This window comes from Mesoplodon densirostris, chromosome 19 (assembly GCF_025265405.1).
Source record: "Mesoplodon densirostris isolate mMesDen1 chromosome 19, mMesDen1 primary haplotype, whole genome shotgun sequence".
In the NCBI taxonomy this organism is placed as follows: domain Eukaryota; kingdom Metazoa; phylum Chordata; class Mammalia; order Artiodactyla; family Ziphiidae; genus Mesoplodon; species Mesoplodon densirostris.
This window is the reverse complement of record NC_082679.1, coordinates 8,497,602-8,512,799: the sequence shown is the minus strand read 5'-3', so window position 1 is coordinate 8,512,799 and position 15,198 is coordinate 8,497,602. Positions and strand designations below refer to the sequence as shown.

Here is a 15,198-nt window from a genome sequence, read left to right as displayed (position 1 = left end):
ATATTATACAGCACTGAAAAGGGAGCGGGCAACTGATACACCCAACAGTGCAGTTGAATCTCACAGACATGCCATGGAAGAGTGAAGTCAGGTGCAAAAGAACACAGACTGAATAAGTTAGTGGGAGAGGCAAGGGGCTGGGGGGCCCTCAACTCATTTTGTGATTCCTATGGTTTCCAACTTGGCGTCGGAGGGCTCCTGCTTGGGATTTGGGCTGTGGCAGGTGCTGGGGTGTTTGTCTGTTTGTCTCAGGTAGGGCTGGGGAGGGGCTGCTGGAGGGTCTCTCACTCACATCCTTCCCCGCAATGCTGGCAGGTGTCTCTCTCCAGCATCCCCGGGTCTCTGGCAGGTGCAGGATTCCTTAGAAGCTGAGACATGAGGTCCTAGGCTGGGCTTTTGGACCCCACACTGTGGGTGTGGGGTGAATACTTCTCTTCCTGCCTCTGGTCCTGCATTCGAGTGGCTATTTCTGTATCTAGGTCTCCTTTAAAAATGCCAATCAGTTCACATCCTCCCCTCTGATCAGAACCTTCCATGGCTCTGGTCTCACTCAGAACATCAAAGTCCTCTCCCTGCTTCATAAGGTCTCGCACAATCTGGCCCCCTCATTCCCTCTCTGGCCTCATCTCTCTCTCTCTCCCCCTCCCTCACTTGGCCCCAGCTATACCACCTCCTTGCTGTTCCTCGGGCAAGTTCTTGCTTCAGGGCCTTTGCACCTGCTGTTCCCCTTTCCTGGGACACTCTTCCCCACATATCCGCTCCCTCTTCTCCTTCAGCTCTCCACTCAGATGTCACCTTCCGTGGCCACTCTGTTTGAAATGACACCATCCCACTTTGGGGAGTCCCCAGCCATTTCACAGATGAGAAGACTAAGGCTCAGAGAGGCTAAATAACTTGCCCAACGTTCCCCAGCACCCATTCTGCAGCTCCCAGTTTTTCTCTCCAAGAGTGGTCCTGACTTGCAGCTCCTCTGCCCCACCCTTGTGTTGTCATGGTAACCCCGTAGCCTATAAAATGGGACTGAGAGAGGAAGGCAGGAGTCCTCAGCGCCTCCACCCTCCCCGACCCCTCTCCTGGCCACCAGCCTCAGTTCTCCCGGTAACGTCCATTTCTGTCTGAAAAGTTCTTCTCACGGTCTAACCCACAGCCTGCCCCCAACATACACCCATGTCTTCACGGATTGGGAGCTGGCTCCTTTGGGGTATGGAGGCAAAATGTTGGCAGAACTTCCCTGAAGAGTGTGTGTGTGTGTGTAGGGGGGCAGGGGGCGGGGGTGATTCTTAAAGGGCCACCGCACAATTAGCCCCCTCGGCAAGGCCCCTAATGATACATCTAACTAGCAGCCCCCTAATTAGCAACGACTTAGGCATAATTACAAACCCACCAGGATCCAAGGCAAAGACTCACGCTCTCTTCTCCCTCCCTCCCCTCACCCCAACTTTCAGGAGAAACCAGGTCCACCTGGGAGTCAAGAATTCATCTATAGCATCTCACTCCCTCTCTCAGGGAAGGGCCATGGCCTGGGAAGTCCTCCCTCAAGTCCAACCACCTGTCCCTCCCGCCTCAGTCCTCAAGCCTGGTTCAATGCCTTTTCCTGCAAAACCTGGTTTCCTCTCCCTGGGGCCTTAGGGAAGAAGGAGTCAGGGAGAGAAAGCACTAGATAAATATCTGTTAAATGAACCACCAAGAGGTCTGAGCCCTGTCACTGGGACAGCTGGGTTCCCTCTTCTTGAGGCTCCTGCCTCTGCCTCTCTCGCTCCATGAGCAGCCCTGAAACCTAATCTGGGTTTAGAATCCAGGGGCAAAAGCATCAGGTGGAGGCCAGGGTGGGACTCTGGAGGGCAGATGGCGGGCCCCATCTCCTGGGGCCATCTCTCCCCTCCCCCGTGGGCCGGTGGCCAGCTGGGTCAGTGGTGAGTGACCCAGTTCTGCCTCACCCACCTCTCGGGGCCTCGGAGACCTCAACTGTAGGGTGGGACTGCAAGCTTGAGCGGGGTGGGGCAGTCAGTCTGGCAGGCCAGGTGGGACCCCCTCCTTCAAGTCTCTCATATCGGTAAGGGGGGTGATGGTTCCTGACTGCGCTCAGGCTGGGCGCAGGGGGTGCCTGCTGCCTGCTGTCGGTGGGGACACGGCCTTCTAAACATGCACGCTTACTGCTTCAGGGTAAGCCAGGCTCTCCCGCCTGCACACAATGTCCCAGCCTGGGGATCACACACAGACACACACAGTCTCAGTGTTCAGGCTATGGTACGCTGATGGGTAAACTGAGGTCTGGAGGGGCAAAGAGCTTGGCCAAGTCATGCAACTTCAAGTCAGGGGCAGAGAAAAGATGGAACTCAAGGTGTGGGGCTCCTAAGCTGGTGCTTCTTTTAACCCACCTGGAATCCCACGTGGGCGCTCGAGGACCTCACCCCATCACAGTGTGGGCTACATGCTCAGCCCCACACCTCTCATCTCTCCCGCCTTCTCTGGGGCCCCCTTCCCAACAGAAAAGAAGAAGATGTATCGGCCAGGGAACTCTAGACTCAGAAGGGCCCTCTCAGAGCCCCCAGGGGGCGGTGGAGAAGCTTTTGAGCTCCAGCCCCACTGGGAGACAGGTCTGGGGCTGGCACACCATGAGACGATGGAGGCGAGACTGCGGGAAGGACTGGCCTGGCCCAGTACCTAGAGCTGTGCCTGGAGCAGGAAAGGTGCTCAGTACTTGTCAAAAGAATGAATGAGTCAAGAAATGGACAAACGGCAAAAGAGGTATGGAAGTTAGACTGCAGCAGGGACTGGTCCAGTCAATATGAAGAGGAATGGGAGGTTAGATTGCAGACAGGACCGGTTCAGTCTCCTCTACAAAGGGTACAGGTTAGACTGCAAGAAGGACTGGCCTCAGGACGCCAGAGATAAGGCAGGGGAGAGCAGAGGAGCTCTGTCCTCAGGGGAGGGACGGGCGGACGCCAGCCGGGAGGATGCGGGGAGCTCGGCTGAGGAAGGAAGAGGAGTCTGGGGGACCCCCTGCCTCCTGGGGGAGCCCACTCTGCGGCGGCAGCAGGGGGCGGGGCGGGTCTTCTTCCCCCAGGTCTCCCCTTGCCAGGGGCGGAGACAAATGTGTGTAGGAGGCAGTTAACCAGGGAGAGGAAGCGGAGAGGAAAGAGAGAGAGAAACAGAGACCAGGTCCTAGAGACGGAGATGGAGATGAGAAGCAGGGAAGATTGAGGAAGATACACGAGGAGATGGACAGAGACAGAGACACGGGAAAGCTGAGACAGTAGAGACAGAGACAGAGGGACACACAGAGAGACGGCGAAAGAGGAAAGCAGAGAGGAGCCAGGACTTAGAGACAGAAAGCCGCAACAGACCCAGGCACAGAGAGAGACAGAGACAAGAGTGAGACTGAGGGAGACAGGGAAAGGGACTCGGAGAGGCGTCCAGACTCCGCAGGACAGAGACCCCTGAGAGATGTGGAGACACAGAAAGACGAGACCCAGACACAGGAAAGCGGGGGTGGAGAACTGGAGTGCGGGCGCTGCCCCAGACAGGGTGGGGTGTTCTCAGCCCCTCAGTGCCCAGGAGGCACCCCCTCCCCAGCCCGCCATGCTCCCTGAAGCGCAGGAGGGGTTGAGGATGTTGACTGCTGGGGGCGCCCCTACCGCACGTTAGGGCCCTGGTACCCGCGCCCGGGATAGGCAGCCCCCCATCCCCTATAACGGAGCTCAGGGAGAAGCGGCTCCGGGCTCCTCAAATGCCCCCCTGCACCCACCTGGGGTAACACCATCCTTCCCCCAAGCCCCTCCTAACTGGGGGTCTCTTACCTGCAGCTACAGCCTAGAACAGGTTCCCTCAGCACTGTATTGGCAGTGGTGGGCGACTCCGCCCGACAGAGGGAGAGAGGGAGAGAGAGGGAGGGATGAGCTGGGGACTGAGAGGGAGAGCTAGGGAGGAGGGGAGGGAGAGGGGATAGAGGGAGGAGAGGAGAGGAGGAGGGGGGAGGGATTCGGGGGAGGGGGAGTCGGCTAGAGAGGGAGGAGGGGAGGCCGGCGCGGGGAGCCGGGGCGGGGCCTGGAGAGAGGAGGGACGGGGGGTGGGGTGGGGGGAGACGAAGCAGCCCAAGCCTCCCACCCACCCTCTGGGTTCAGCACCACAGGTAAGGGACAGCGGCGGAGGGCGCGCACGCGCACGCGCGCGCACACACACACACTCGCTGATCCATACAAGGGCCAACGAGGCAAAACAGCTACAAATAGTCACAGGCTCCCAGAACTGGGGGGAGGGCAAGAATGTTTTTAGCCAGAGTCAGATCCAAATTCACATGCTGTGCCTGCTGACAAAGCCAGCCAGAAACAACCACAAAGGCACCCATTAATAATAATAACAACAGCTGCCATTCACAAGGGGCTTCCAGCCCTTACCACGTGTCAGGCATTGTTATAAACATTTTTAATAAGTGCTTGACACATGTTGGCACAACTGACCCTCCTAAAAACCCTGTGAGGTAAATGCTACTGGCCCCATTTTACAGATGGGGAAACTGAGGCACAGAGTGGTGAAGTGTGGCTTCAGGTTCTACCCTTAACTGCTACACTACACACTGTCCCAGACTGAGGGGCTGGCAAGAAGTTAGGCAGCGAGCTGCGAAGGACCGGGCAGGCACCGGGAACACAAACTCACGAGTCCTGAAATGGTGAACACACACACACGTGCACACACTTCACAGACCCAGAACATCACTACTTAAATGCCCCAAATCCCACCCTAGGGTCCCACTCCTGCCCAGGACAGGAGGCGATGGAGCACTCAGCCTCTGCAGACGGGCAGCAGGAAGGAGACCTGGATGTTGCCAATGGCCCATGCCCACTGCCAGGAGAGGAGGGAGACGACCCAGCTCCGGCTCCCTGCGATTTCCCACGCTTGGGTTCTGGGAGGTGAGGTGAAGACACGGGTGGCCAAGAACTGGTGGGCTCCAGGCTCCTGAAGACCCACTGTGGGCACTGGTAGCTCGGTCTTCACTGTTGGTGCAGATGGTCAGACTGACAGGTGGGCTTCCATGGCAGGAGGTAGACAGATGGCTAGAACGACCATGGTGCCTGCCCCTCCCCCCCAGGAAGCAGGGGTCCCACCCAAACCCTGCAGCAGCAAGGAAGGAACTCCCTCCCACAACCAGCCTGGACCCCGCTCAGGAATTGCTCCCCCACCCTCCCGACCCGATTCTATTCCTGGCAAGATTTCTTCTGTTGTCCCCGCCCTCCACTGGTCCCTGTGATGTAGGCCTCAATTCCTTCTCCTGGTGCCACGGAAGTGGCCACAGGAGGAGCGATCGCTACAGCCACAGGGCAGGGAATTAGCCTTGTCTCCCACTTCCTGGTCCCCCAATCCCCTGGGCTTTTCAACTAGGCCCACCCTTAGCCCTTTCCAGGACAGTGTAGCCTGGGGCTCATCTCAGGACCCCCCAGTTGAGATCTAAATTGATCACTTCTGCTGGGTGTTAACCTTGGCTCTTGGCACAAGGTGTAACCATAGTAATTTTTGCTAGGGTCCAACTTCAGTATTACTCACAGGGGGTCTGGCCTCAGACCCCCTGCTACAATTTGACCATGGCTTCCCCACGACAGTCCTTTCCACCCACATCCTCTCCTCTGAGGCTCAATTTCCTTGTTTTCCCACTGAGCCCTGACCTCAGATCTAGAGCTTTCCACTGGGGTCTAACCTCAGTTCACTTGCGGAGGTCTAACCCTGCAGACCTTTCCCTTCTATTCTACAGTCTTTCCTGTGGAGGTTTAACTTCCTGGAGTGCCTAACCTCCCTTCTTTCCTCTGAAATCTACACTATGATCCCACTTCAGTCTGCGGCTGAGTCTGACCTTGGATCCCCCGTCCCTAAAGTCCCCTCCCTCCATGCTTCCGGGTGAGTCCGGCTTCCGGGTGAGTCCGGCGCCCCACACAGAGCCTGGCAACAGTTGTTCCTCATCAAACGTGTGCCGAACAAAAGAATGGAGACAAGTGCAAGTTTGGTTCCTCTGGACACAGAAATAATCACCACTGACCGAGTCTCAAGGGGATAGAGGCGGGGTGGGGTGGGATCATCCCATTTTCAAATGGGGACACTGAGGCACAGAGAGGGGAGGGGGGGTCACAGGGCACGCTGGGGTGGAGCCAGAGCAGGACCCACTGCTCCACCACCCTGGGGTGTCTGGGGAGACCAGTGCCTCCTTCAGGATGCACCCACCCGCCATGAGGAGCTGGAGGCAGGCACCCCAAGGAACTGTGGCAGGCCTGGGGTGGGCAGCGGGTGGGCGCTCAGGAGGCCGGGGTCTCAGCAGGCCCGGCACCCACCCTGTCCCCCAGCCTCTGTGGCTGACGTCTTCTCTGCTCGACTTGGTGCCGAAGCCGGGTCAGAACCAGCTCCGAGGCCTGGATCAGGCTGTGCTGTGGGGAACGAAAGAGGAGGGCGGAGCTGAGGCAGCTGGAAGGTGCAGGTTACACGCCCCCCCCCCAATCCCCAGAGGCTGAGAGCGCAGCCACGGTGGGAGGTCTGCGTGCAGGGTTAGAATGGGTCTCTGTGACGGGGTAAAGGTCAGACCCAGGGGGACGGCCTTCAGTGAATTTCTGGTGGAAGGGACAAAGCCCAGCCCCAGATGTGTAGGTCTGAGGTTAGAACTCGGTGGAGGAGACGGGGATGGATCAAAACATAACGGAGATAACACAACAGTGTAAAACAACTATACCCCAACAAACAAACAGAAAAACATAAAAGAGAGCTCGCGTTATACGGGGGTGAGGCTTGACTACCCGAGAGAGGCTGAGGTTAGTCCACAGCAGGGGGAACAAAGGTGAGGTCCTGGCAGAAAAGGTTAGGCCCACAAGACAGAGAAGGAGCAAACCAAAGTGGAAAAGAGAGGAATATGTCACCACACAAGGGATGGAGCCAGACCCTGGTTGGAGGGTCTGAAGTTAGCCCCTGAGAGAAGGGACGGAAGGGAGATCACAGTGGAATGGCTTGAAAGAGATGACAATGAGGGATGTTGGGAGGCTGAAACCACAGCCGAAGGGAAGCCCCTTCTCCCACAGATGGACCACAGCCCTGTCCACTGCGGTCTAACCTCAGACCTCTCCTCATTCCGTTTCACTCGAGGGTCTAACTTTTGTCCCACGTACTGTAGTTCAACCTCAGACTTTTCCACTGGGGTCCAACCTCTATCTCTATGAGGTTTAACCTGGACCATTCTGCTGATGACTAGACTGAAGGAAAAGGCCCCAGCAAAGCCTGCAGCGGAGACAGTAAGGTTAGACTCCAGTAGAAAGAACCCAGGTTAGACCACATGGGAAAGGGGCCTAGAGTCACACCAGAGGGAAGGGGTGGGCAAACACCAGATCAGGAAACAGAGGTACATCATAGCTGAAGGGCTGGGGCTGGGCCGTAGTGAAAAGGTCAGAGGTCAGACATATTAGTTGGAGGTTAAACAACAACAGAAGGTTCCAGGCTGGACGCTGGGCCATTGGAATGGTTGGATATTAAACCGTAAGGGGCGGTTAAGCTGCTGTCGGAGGGTGAGAGGTCAAAGTACAGGAGAAGGCTGGACATGAGACCACAGGTCACGGGCGTGACCACAGTAGAAAGTTCAGTGGTTAGACCAAAGGAGAAGGGTTTGAGGTTAGACTATGGCAGAAAGCTGGAGAAGGAGGCTGAAGGTTAGACCACAGGCAGAATGAAGCCAGTCCCACAGGTGGAAGAAAGGGTGGATGCAGTAGGAGGGCTAAGGTTAGGGCGCAGTGGAAGAGTGCAGGTCAGGTCCCGGGGGCAGATCCAGGCTGGGCCACAGGGAAGGGACACAGTCAAAGCAGGCGGAACAAAGTAGAGACGTTTGGGAGGCTGAGGGAGGCCAGGGGGCTGGGGGTGACGGATGTTGCGGCTGAGCCCCCTTCACCCCTGGCTGTGAGTGCCCCCAGCACCTCCCTTCTCCTTGACCAACAGGAACCGCCTGCCTCCCCCAAGAGAGGGCCTGCAGTCAATGATCCCCTTGCCCGAAGGGGGGCCCAGGCTCCAGTTTCCAGAGGGATTGGGCCGAGGCCTGACTGCCCCTCTCCCGTGAGAACGTGCCCTCAATAAGGCGGGTGTTAAGGCCCCGTCTCAGGGGCCCCTGTCTACCTGCAGGATGTGCACGCCCTTCAGGGAGACCACAGCAAGCTCGCGCAGCCCATCCCCGGTCAGGTCCACGTGCGCCATGGCCAGCAGGGGGCTAGAGAAGCTCCGCTGCCACAGCAAGCGGAAGCCACGCTGGGCCCCAGGGAGCCCGCGCTCTGGGCTGCAGTACTTGTAACAGAGCAGCTCCTGCAGGGGCAGGGGACTGGGGTCACATGGGGAGAGGCAGGAGGCAGAGGACACAGGCCACGGCAGCCCCATCCCTCCGGTCCCACCTGTCCGTAGGTGGCCACCAGGACCTCCGGCCGCCCATCCAAATCGATGTCGGTGACCAGGCCACAGAGGACGCTGTCAAACTGGTCGCTGCCAGGCAGGAGAAGCTGGTCCTCGAGGCCCCGGCTCAGCAGGTCCCTGAGGGTCAGACCACGGCGGGGAGACTGAGGTGGACCGCGGTGCCTGCCACCCTTAGCACCGGACCCTCACGGGTCAGGTCTGGACGTGCTGTTCCTCCTAAAGCCTGGACACCCTCGTTTCCAAGTTAGACATCCTCATATCCACCAAGGGGAGCTCAAACTGTCTCTGATCTGGACACCCACACCGTCCCCTGGAGGTGGGACCGTCTCGCTCCCAAATGGAAACCCACACCGTTCCTTCTGGTGACCCCCTTGTCTCTAGTCTGGACACCCACGAGGCCCCCTGAAGCCTGAGAGCTCAGCCCCAGCCCGGACACCTTCACCGCCCACCAGCTGTGCACAGCTGGCTCACACTGGCTCACGGGAGCCGACTGGGAAATTTTCAGAAACTTTGTGAGCGGCTTGGCATCACATTGGTGGCTCCAAATCCACTGAGGTGGGAGTGCTGATGCCACGGAAACGGGCAGATCCTATAAACCAGGGCCTGTGGTTAAACACTTGCCAACATGCTCTGTCCACCTACCCCAGGGGGACTGGACATCTCGGTTCCCACCCGAGGCCTCAGCACATGCCCTACAAGTTCTAGACTTAAACACTCATGCTCCTCTCCCTGGGACACCTTTACCTGCCCAGCCCTGAACCACTGCACCCAAAGCTTTACTCTCTGTGGAGAATGACAAGGTTAGATCACCGTGCAAAGGCACGGGGTCAGCCGACACCCACGTGCCCCGTGGCCCTCACCGATACACCACCGCTGGTTCCAACATGCTGGCCACCAGCACGCTGTACTCCTCCCGCTGTGGCCTGTCCTCGGTCTCTGGAGAAGGAACGTGAATGGCGGGGGAGGCGTGAGGGGCCAGGTTCCAGGCTCCTCCTCCCTGCCCCCCATCCGTCCATTCCTGAGAGGAACACACGTTAGACCCCTGAGATTGGGCTACAGGCGGAGGGTTAGAGGTTAGACCACGAGCGAATGACGGAGGTCAGATGCCAGGAGCGGGGAGGGGTGTTGGATGACAGTTTAAAAAGTCCAAGGTTAGACCACCAGGGTAGCAGAGACAAAGGTTAGGTGACAGCAGAGAAGTCCGTGGTTAGACCACAGTGAGAGCATCAGGGGATAAACCACAGCGGAAGGGGCAGCAGACAGACCGCAGAGGTCAGGCCACGAGAAACGCCAGAGAAGGACAGACCGTGGTAAGAGGAACAGATCAACATGTGGGGCGAAAGGGGAGACCCCGAGTGGGGGGACAGCGCTGAGTCCGTGAGAAAAGGCTGGACTTGGATGGCAGCAAGAGACAGAGTGAAGAGGCCACAGACGGGGGGTCAGAGGAAGTCACAGTGTGAGCGGTGAAGGTCAGACCACCAAGGGAAAGGCAGAAGTTCAACTCCAGGGTAAAAGCTCAAGTCAGACCACCACGGGGGCAAGTAGCTGGAGCTGAAGTTCAGGAGCATCGCGGGGAGGGAATGGGCACATGGTAGCTCCCGGGCTGGAGTGGGGCACACAGCGGGGAGGGAGGGAGGGACGGTGGGGAGCTGGGCATGTGGGGAGAGGGGTACAAATGCGGCTGGAGGAGCCGAGCCCGCAGCCCGGCCTCCCCCTGCCCGGAGCTCACCCTCGGGGGCCGAGAGGCTGAACAGGATCACTCGGGAGATGGGGCCGTCCTGCAGGATCGTCCAAGTCTGCAGAACCTCTGTGTGGAGGGCGAGGACTCAGGGCCCAGCCCCGAGCACCCGCACCCCAGGCCGGCCTCGTCCCGCCCCATGTCTGGGCCCCCGCCCCAGCCATCACCTCGATTCTGCTGGTCTACGTGGGCGACACGGACATAACCGCTCTGACAGCCGAGAGCTGAGAGTCGCCGGGACGTGCCAGGCAGGTTGTGCACGTCAAGCCAGAGGACGCTGGGGGTGGACGGGTGGACAGAGGGGCCTGAGGGCCGTCACCAGGCCCCAGCCCCCACCTCCACCTCCCTAGAAGCATCCACCGCACCCCACCTCCGGTAGAGCCTTGGGCCTCCGCTGGGCCTGATTTCTTTAGGGGTCAATTCCCAGCACCTGATTTCTCTGAGGCTGCCTGCCCCGGTTCCCACTGGCCTCTGTCAGGGCCTCTCCTACCTACTGGTCAGGTTCGTGAGCTCTGGGAAGAGGTTTTCCACGGGCTGTTCTTCAAACTGATGCAGGCCCTCGTTCTGGGGGAACCAAGACCCGCCCCAGCTTGGAGTCAGTGGCCAGCCTCACACACTACGCCCCGTGCCAGCCCATGGTGGCCCCAGCAGGGCTCTGCCCACCAAGCCTCCCCCCTTGCCTCACCTCCTTGTAGAGATGAATGGCCGGGTCATTCCCACTCAGGAGAAACACGGTCTCCAGTTGATCCCCGACCTGGACCCTGAAAGCAGAAAAATCTAGAATGCCAGTGTGGTAGAGTCCGTGTGTTTTAAAACCGTCCTCTTGCAGAAACTCCTGCCTGCGAGAACCCTAACATTCTGGGTTCTAGACACTGGATCCAGAGCTAGGATCTCAGGATGTAGAATTCTAGAAACTAGCCCTCACAGAATCTCAGAATCACAGAAACTCAGCACGTTTGAACCTTCTGTTTCTAGAGCCCTCACTTGCTAGAATCTTCATTCTGGATGCGGATTCAGGAATGAACATGGAGCTCTAGAATGGGCTGCAGAACCTCAGAACACTAGCACCTCTTCACCCTAGAACCCCAGTGTTCTAGAACTTCTGTTTTCTGTCTCCTTTGAAATCCTAGAACTTCTGGAAATTGCCATCATGGATATTCAGATTTATAGAATTGGTAGAATACCCAGATCGTAGAACCCAGAACATTAGTGCTTTAGAACCTTCAGTTTCTAGAACTCTCATCTGCTAGACCAGAGGTTGGCAAATTATGACCTGCAGGGCATATCCAAAACCCACGGCCTGTTTTTGTGAATAAAGTTTTATTGGAACACAGCCACACCCATTCATTTACACAGTGTCAATGGCTGCCTTCTTGCTACAGTGGCCAACTTGAGTAGTTGTGATAGAGATTATTTGACCCCGAAGCTGCACCTTAAAAGAAAAAGTTTGCCAACCCCTCTCCTAGAACACTGGTGTTCTGGAATTCAGAGCTCTAGAATGGGATTCTTATACTTTGGGATTCTAGAACATCAGTATTCTAGACGATCTGTATTCTATCTCCTTGGAATATGACAATGTTAGGGCTTTAATATTACAGAATCTCAGAATCATCAAACTGTAGAACTTTCAAATCTTGGAATCCCAGAGCTTATAACTCTAGAAAAATTGACATTTCTGGGTCTTGGAATGCCCAAATCTAGATCGTTAGAATTTGAGAATTCTACACATCTGGAGCACAGGTGCTCAATTCACTCTCAAATTATCTAGTTCAGGGATAACAAAATGGTAGCCCATCAGCCAAGTCTGGTCCATGGCTACCTTAAATGCACGATGCTCTAAAAAACAAACTAGTCTGATTGTCTATAGGCAGGTTTGTGGTCTCCAGTTTGCTACAGCCTCTGCCCTCCCAACACACACACACACACACACACACACACACTCCCTATTATATCACACCTGTGGCTTACTTACTCTGCGTGGCACAGTTGGAAAGGAGTGAACTGGAGCTCCAGGTTCAGGCAGCTCTCTGCAGGGGGAGCACAGGCAGATGGGCACAGGAGACCTGACAGCTCCCCCCCAACCCCCTTCCCCATCCCTCCTTCCCTCCAGGCCACACTTACGGGCAATGGAGTCCAGGTTGTACTCAGAGCCAGGCTCGTAGTCACAGTAGATGTTAAGGAAGGGGCTGCCCTTGTCCCCCGAATCCTGGGAGAGGAAACTGGCCTCAGGGGAGAGTAGGGGCAGCAAGAGGGATATGGGTCAGACTCAGTATGGAGGACAAAATGGGTAGGTGGAGGGCTCTGGGTACCTTGATGAATGTGATCCCCACCACCAGGCCCTGCTTTGGGGGTGACTTGTTGAAGGTGTCGATGGAGACAATCTCTGCGTCCACTGGGAGAGGATAGTTCAAAGTTCACGTTTCAGGCAGACCCGTGATCCCAATATTCCCAATCAACAGTAAGCCCTGACCTCTAGGACTCAGTCATCTCTGACCACCGCAAATTATCATGACCTCTGGGACGGTGTGAGTCCTGATCACCATCACCATCACCATCACCATGGTAGCAGGGATCCTGGTTTCTGAGTCTGAGGAATCCTGAACCCTAACTACTTCAGGCCCCTATTAGCCCTGTCCTCTGACCCCAATGCCTCCAGATTACCAGCCTTGACCCCCTTCGATCACCATCACCCTGATCCCATTCTCCCATCCTGGTGACCTGGCTCAGACAGAGCCTCAGAAGCCTTCTCAGCACTACGTTCCAAGCCCCCAGCCCCATGGCGCCACGCACCGGGAATGTAATTGAACTGCAGCTCCTTGGCCACGGGCCGGATTTTCTGTCGGAGGTCTTGGTAGCGGAAGCCTAGCACCTTGCCTTTAAGGGTGGCGGCCAGCAGCTCCCCGCGCCCGCCCGCGCCGCCCGCCAGCCCGTACACATTGCTCTGAGACGAGAAGCGTGTGAAGCTGTCCTCGCGCAGCGGGCAAGGCCCCGCGGCCACGGCCGCCTCCCCCATCACGCCCCTCAAACACTGGTCCCCGTAGCCCCCGCTGCTGCCCGCTCTACGCCATGGACCGGCGGGCACCGACCGGTCGCGCAGACTGATTACGTAGAGAAGCTGTCGACGCTGCCCTTTACCAAGATGGCTGCCAGCCGGGCCGCTTGGGCTTCCCACCAGACTTTGCCTCAATGCGCCTGCGCGCTCCTGCCTGGTCCTTTTCAGGGCCGAGGTGACTACCGCCGGCAGATTAAGGCCTGAAGACGGGAGGTGGTGGCCCCTGCTGTGGGCGGTGCGGAAGGCGGAATAAGAACCTTAATGCTCAATATAGCCCTTACGTGCCAGGAACTGTTCTAAGCGCTTTACAACTATCAATTTTTAGTTAAAACTCACAGGCAGGCTTGAGGTAGGTACTATGATATGTTTTACCGATGAAGAAACTGAGGCACAGACAGGTAAAGTAATTTGTCTAAGATCACACAGCTAGAAGCAGCAGTCAGTATTGGACCCCAAACACAATAGCTCCATAGTTTGTTTTAATCACATCACCTTTAAAATGGTGAAATGCATTCTTCTTACCCCAAGGAAAAAGTTCTAGCTATCTGTCCTGGCCAATCACCACCACCTTCTTTACTGAAAGCCTACTTTATCAGTCATGTTGGCTGATTATCTCATTGAATCTTCACAACTACGCTGCTCTTGTTACCCCGCGTTCATTTATTCAGCATTTATTGACCACTGTATGAATTTATCTCCATAAACTGTTGCAACAACTTTGGAAAGAGGTTTATTATCCGTTTCTGGAGAATGAAATTGAGGCTTGGGGAGAATAAGTCCCTTGACTGATACGATAGGAAGTGGTGGAGACAGGGTGAGGTCTTCTGGGATTCCTGTATATACTTGTCTCCAGAAGGGCATCAAGGGTTTGGGGACTCTATGTATACCTGTATGTTATTTCCAGAAGACATGAGTTGGCTGTCCTGGCCACCTTGAGTAATCTTCTGTCACCCCCTTCCATGCAGAAACACGCACACACACTGCAAGATCTGTGAAGGCAGTAACTGGATCTCCCTTGGTCACAGTCAAATCCCCGACGCCTGGCCCACAAGGCCTGACATGGAACGAGCATTTAGTAAATATGTTAAGAACCCAAAACTATGTACCGGGCCCTTTGCCAAGCACCTGGGACACTGTTGCATAAGAGACCTGAGTGGAGAGTTCTCAAAGGCAGACTGGATCTGGAGGGTGGTGAAAAGAAAGGAGTTTGTGTCCACTCCAGATCTGGTTATGCTATTTAGTGCTGTAATCCCAGGGTTTGAACCAGGGCGTGGTACACAGTAGGTGCTGAGTGGATACTTGCTGAGTAAATGGGGGTGGGGTCTGGTTCTGCCGCTTCTGACCAATGTTTTCTTCCGGCTTCTTCTACCTCCCTTGGTAACCGCGAAACCACATTCCCTTCATATTTGAGTGAATGAATAAACAAATGGGGTCGGAAAGGAAAGAACGGTCCTGTTCAGTGGTTTCCAACCCTAACTACACATTTGGATCACCTATGGAAAAAAACTCCAAAACCAAACGGGTGGGGAACCTCAATCAAATCACGATTTATCAGAGTGCAACCCAAGCTTGAGCACTTTTAATATGATTTTAAAGCACAGCCAGGGTTGAGAATCACTATTTAGGTCATGGGTGGCACAAACAGATTCTCACACTACTTACTCTTCAGCCTGTGCCATGGCAGACACTGGTAATCAACCTGAGATCTCAGGAGTCTTAACTGAGCTCTAGGCAGCCGTTATCAATCGATTAGAGCTGTGGGAAAAGCTGAAAGGGACAGAGGGGCAGGACAGGGTGTCATATAGAGGCCACTCTCTTGACACACACTGAGCCTGAACCTTTCCTGAACTCCTTCCAGGCTCTAGGCTGGAGCACCTCTCCGAGGAGCCTGCCCTGGTTTCCCAGGCAGCACCTCCTCTGCAGCCCCTGTTCACTTCCTGACGTCATGCCACATACTGTGACACTGAGTCTGCAACTGGGCACTGACCCT

The 15,198-nt window shown here is 56.2% G+C and overlaps 1 protein-coding gene across 1 annotated transcript; it reads right to left on the bottom strand.

Moving 5' to 3' along the window:
* Positions 1-6,183: 6,183 nt before the first annotated feature.
* On the bottom strand, positions 6,184-13,231 carry KPTN (kaptin, actin binding protein). The gene is made up of 12 exons (XM_060083797.1): positions 12,947-13,231; positions 12,466-12,548; positions 12,278-12,362; positions 12,129-12,183; positions 10,842-10,917; positions 10,647-10,720; positions 10,324-10,433; positions 10,148-10,225; positions 9,279-9,354; positions 8,400-8,535; positions 8,131-8,313; positions 6,184-6,410 (listed from the first exon to the last, which is right to left on the bottom strand). Exons 1-12 carry the CDS (start codon positions 13,167-13,169, stop codon positions 6,282-6,284), a joined length of 1,308 nt encoding a protein of 435 aa, XP_059939780.1. The 5' UTR covers positions 13,170-13,231; the 3' UTR covers positions 6,184-6,281.
* Between the last annotated feature and the right edge of the window lie 1,967 nt (positions 13,232-15,198).

What these genes read in the sequence shown, in the direction of transcription:
- KPTN (XM_060083797.1), bottom strand. Translation starts at nt 13,169, where the DNA reads ATGGGGGAGGCGGCCGTGGCCGCGGGGCCTTGCCCGCTGCGCGAGGAC. An exon ending in CCATTCATCTCTACAAGGAG is followed by an intron (nt 10,721 to 10,841) that starts GTGAGGCAAGGG and finishes TGGTTCCCCCAG; the next exon opens with AACGAGGGCCTGCATCAGTT. An exon ending in CAGCCTCTCGGCCCCCGAGG is followed by an intron (nt 9,355 to 10,147) that starts GTGAGCTCCGGG and finishes TTCCTTCTCCAG; the next exon opens with AGACCGAGGACAGGCCACAG.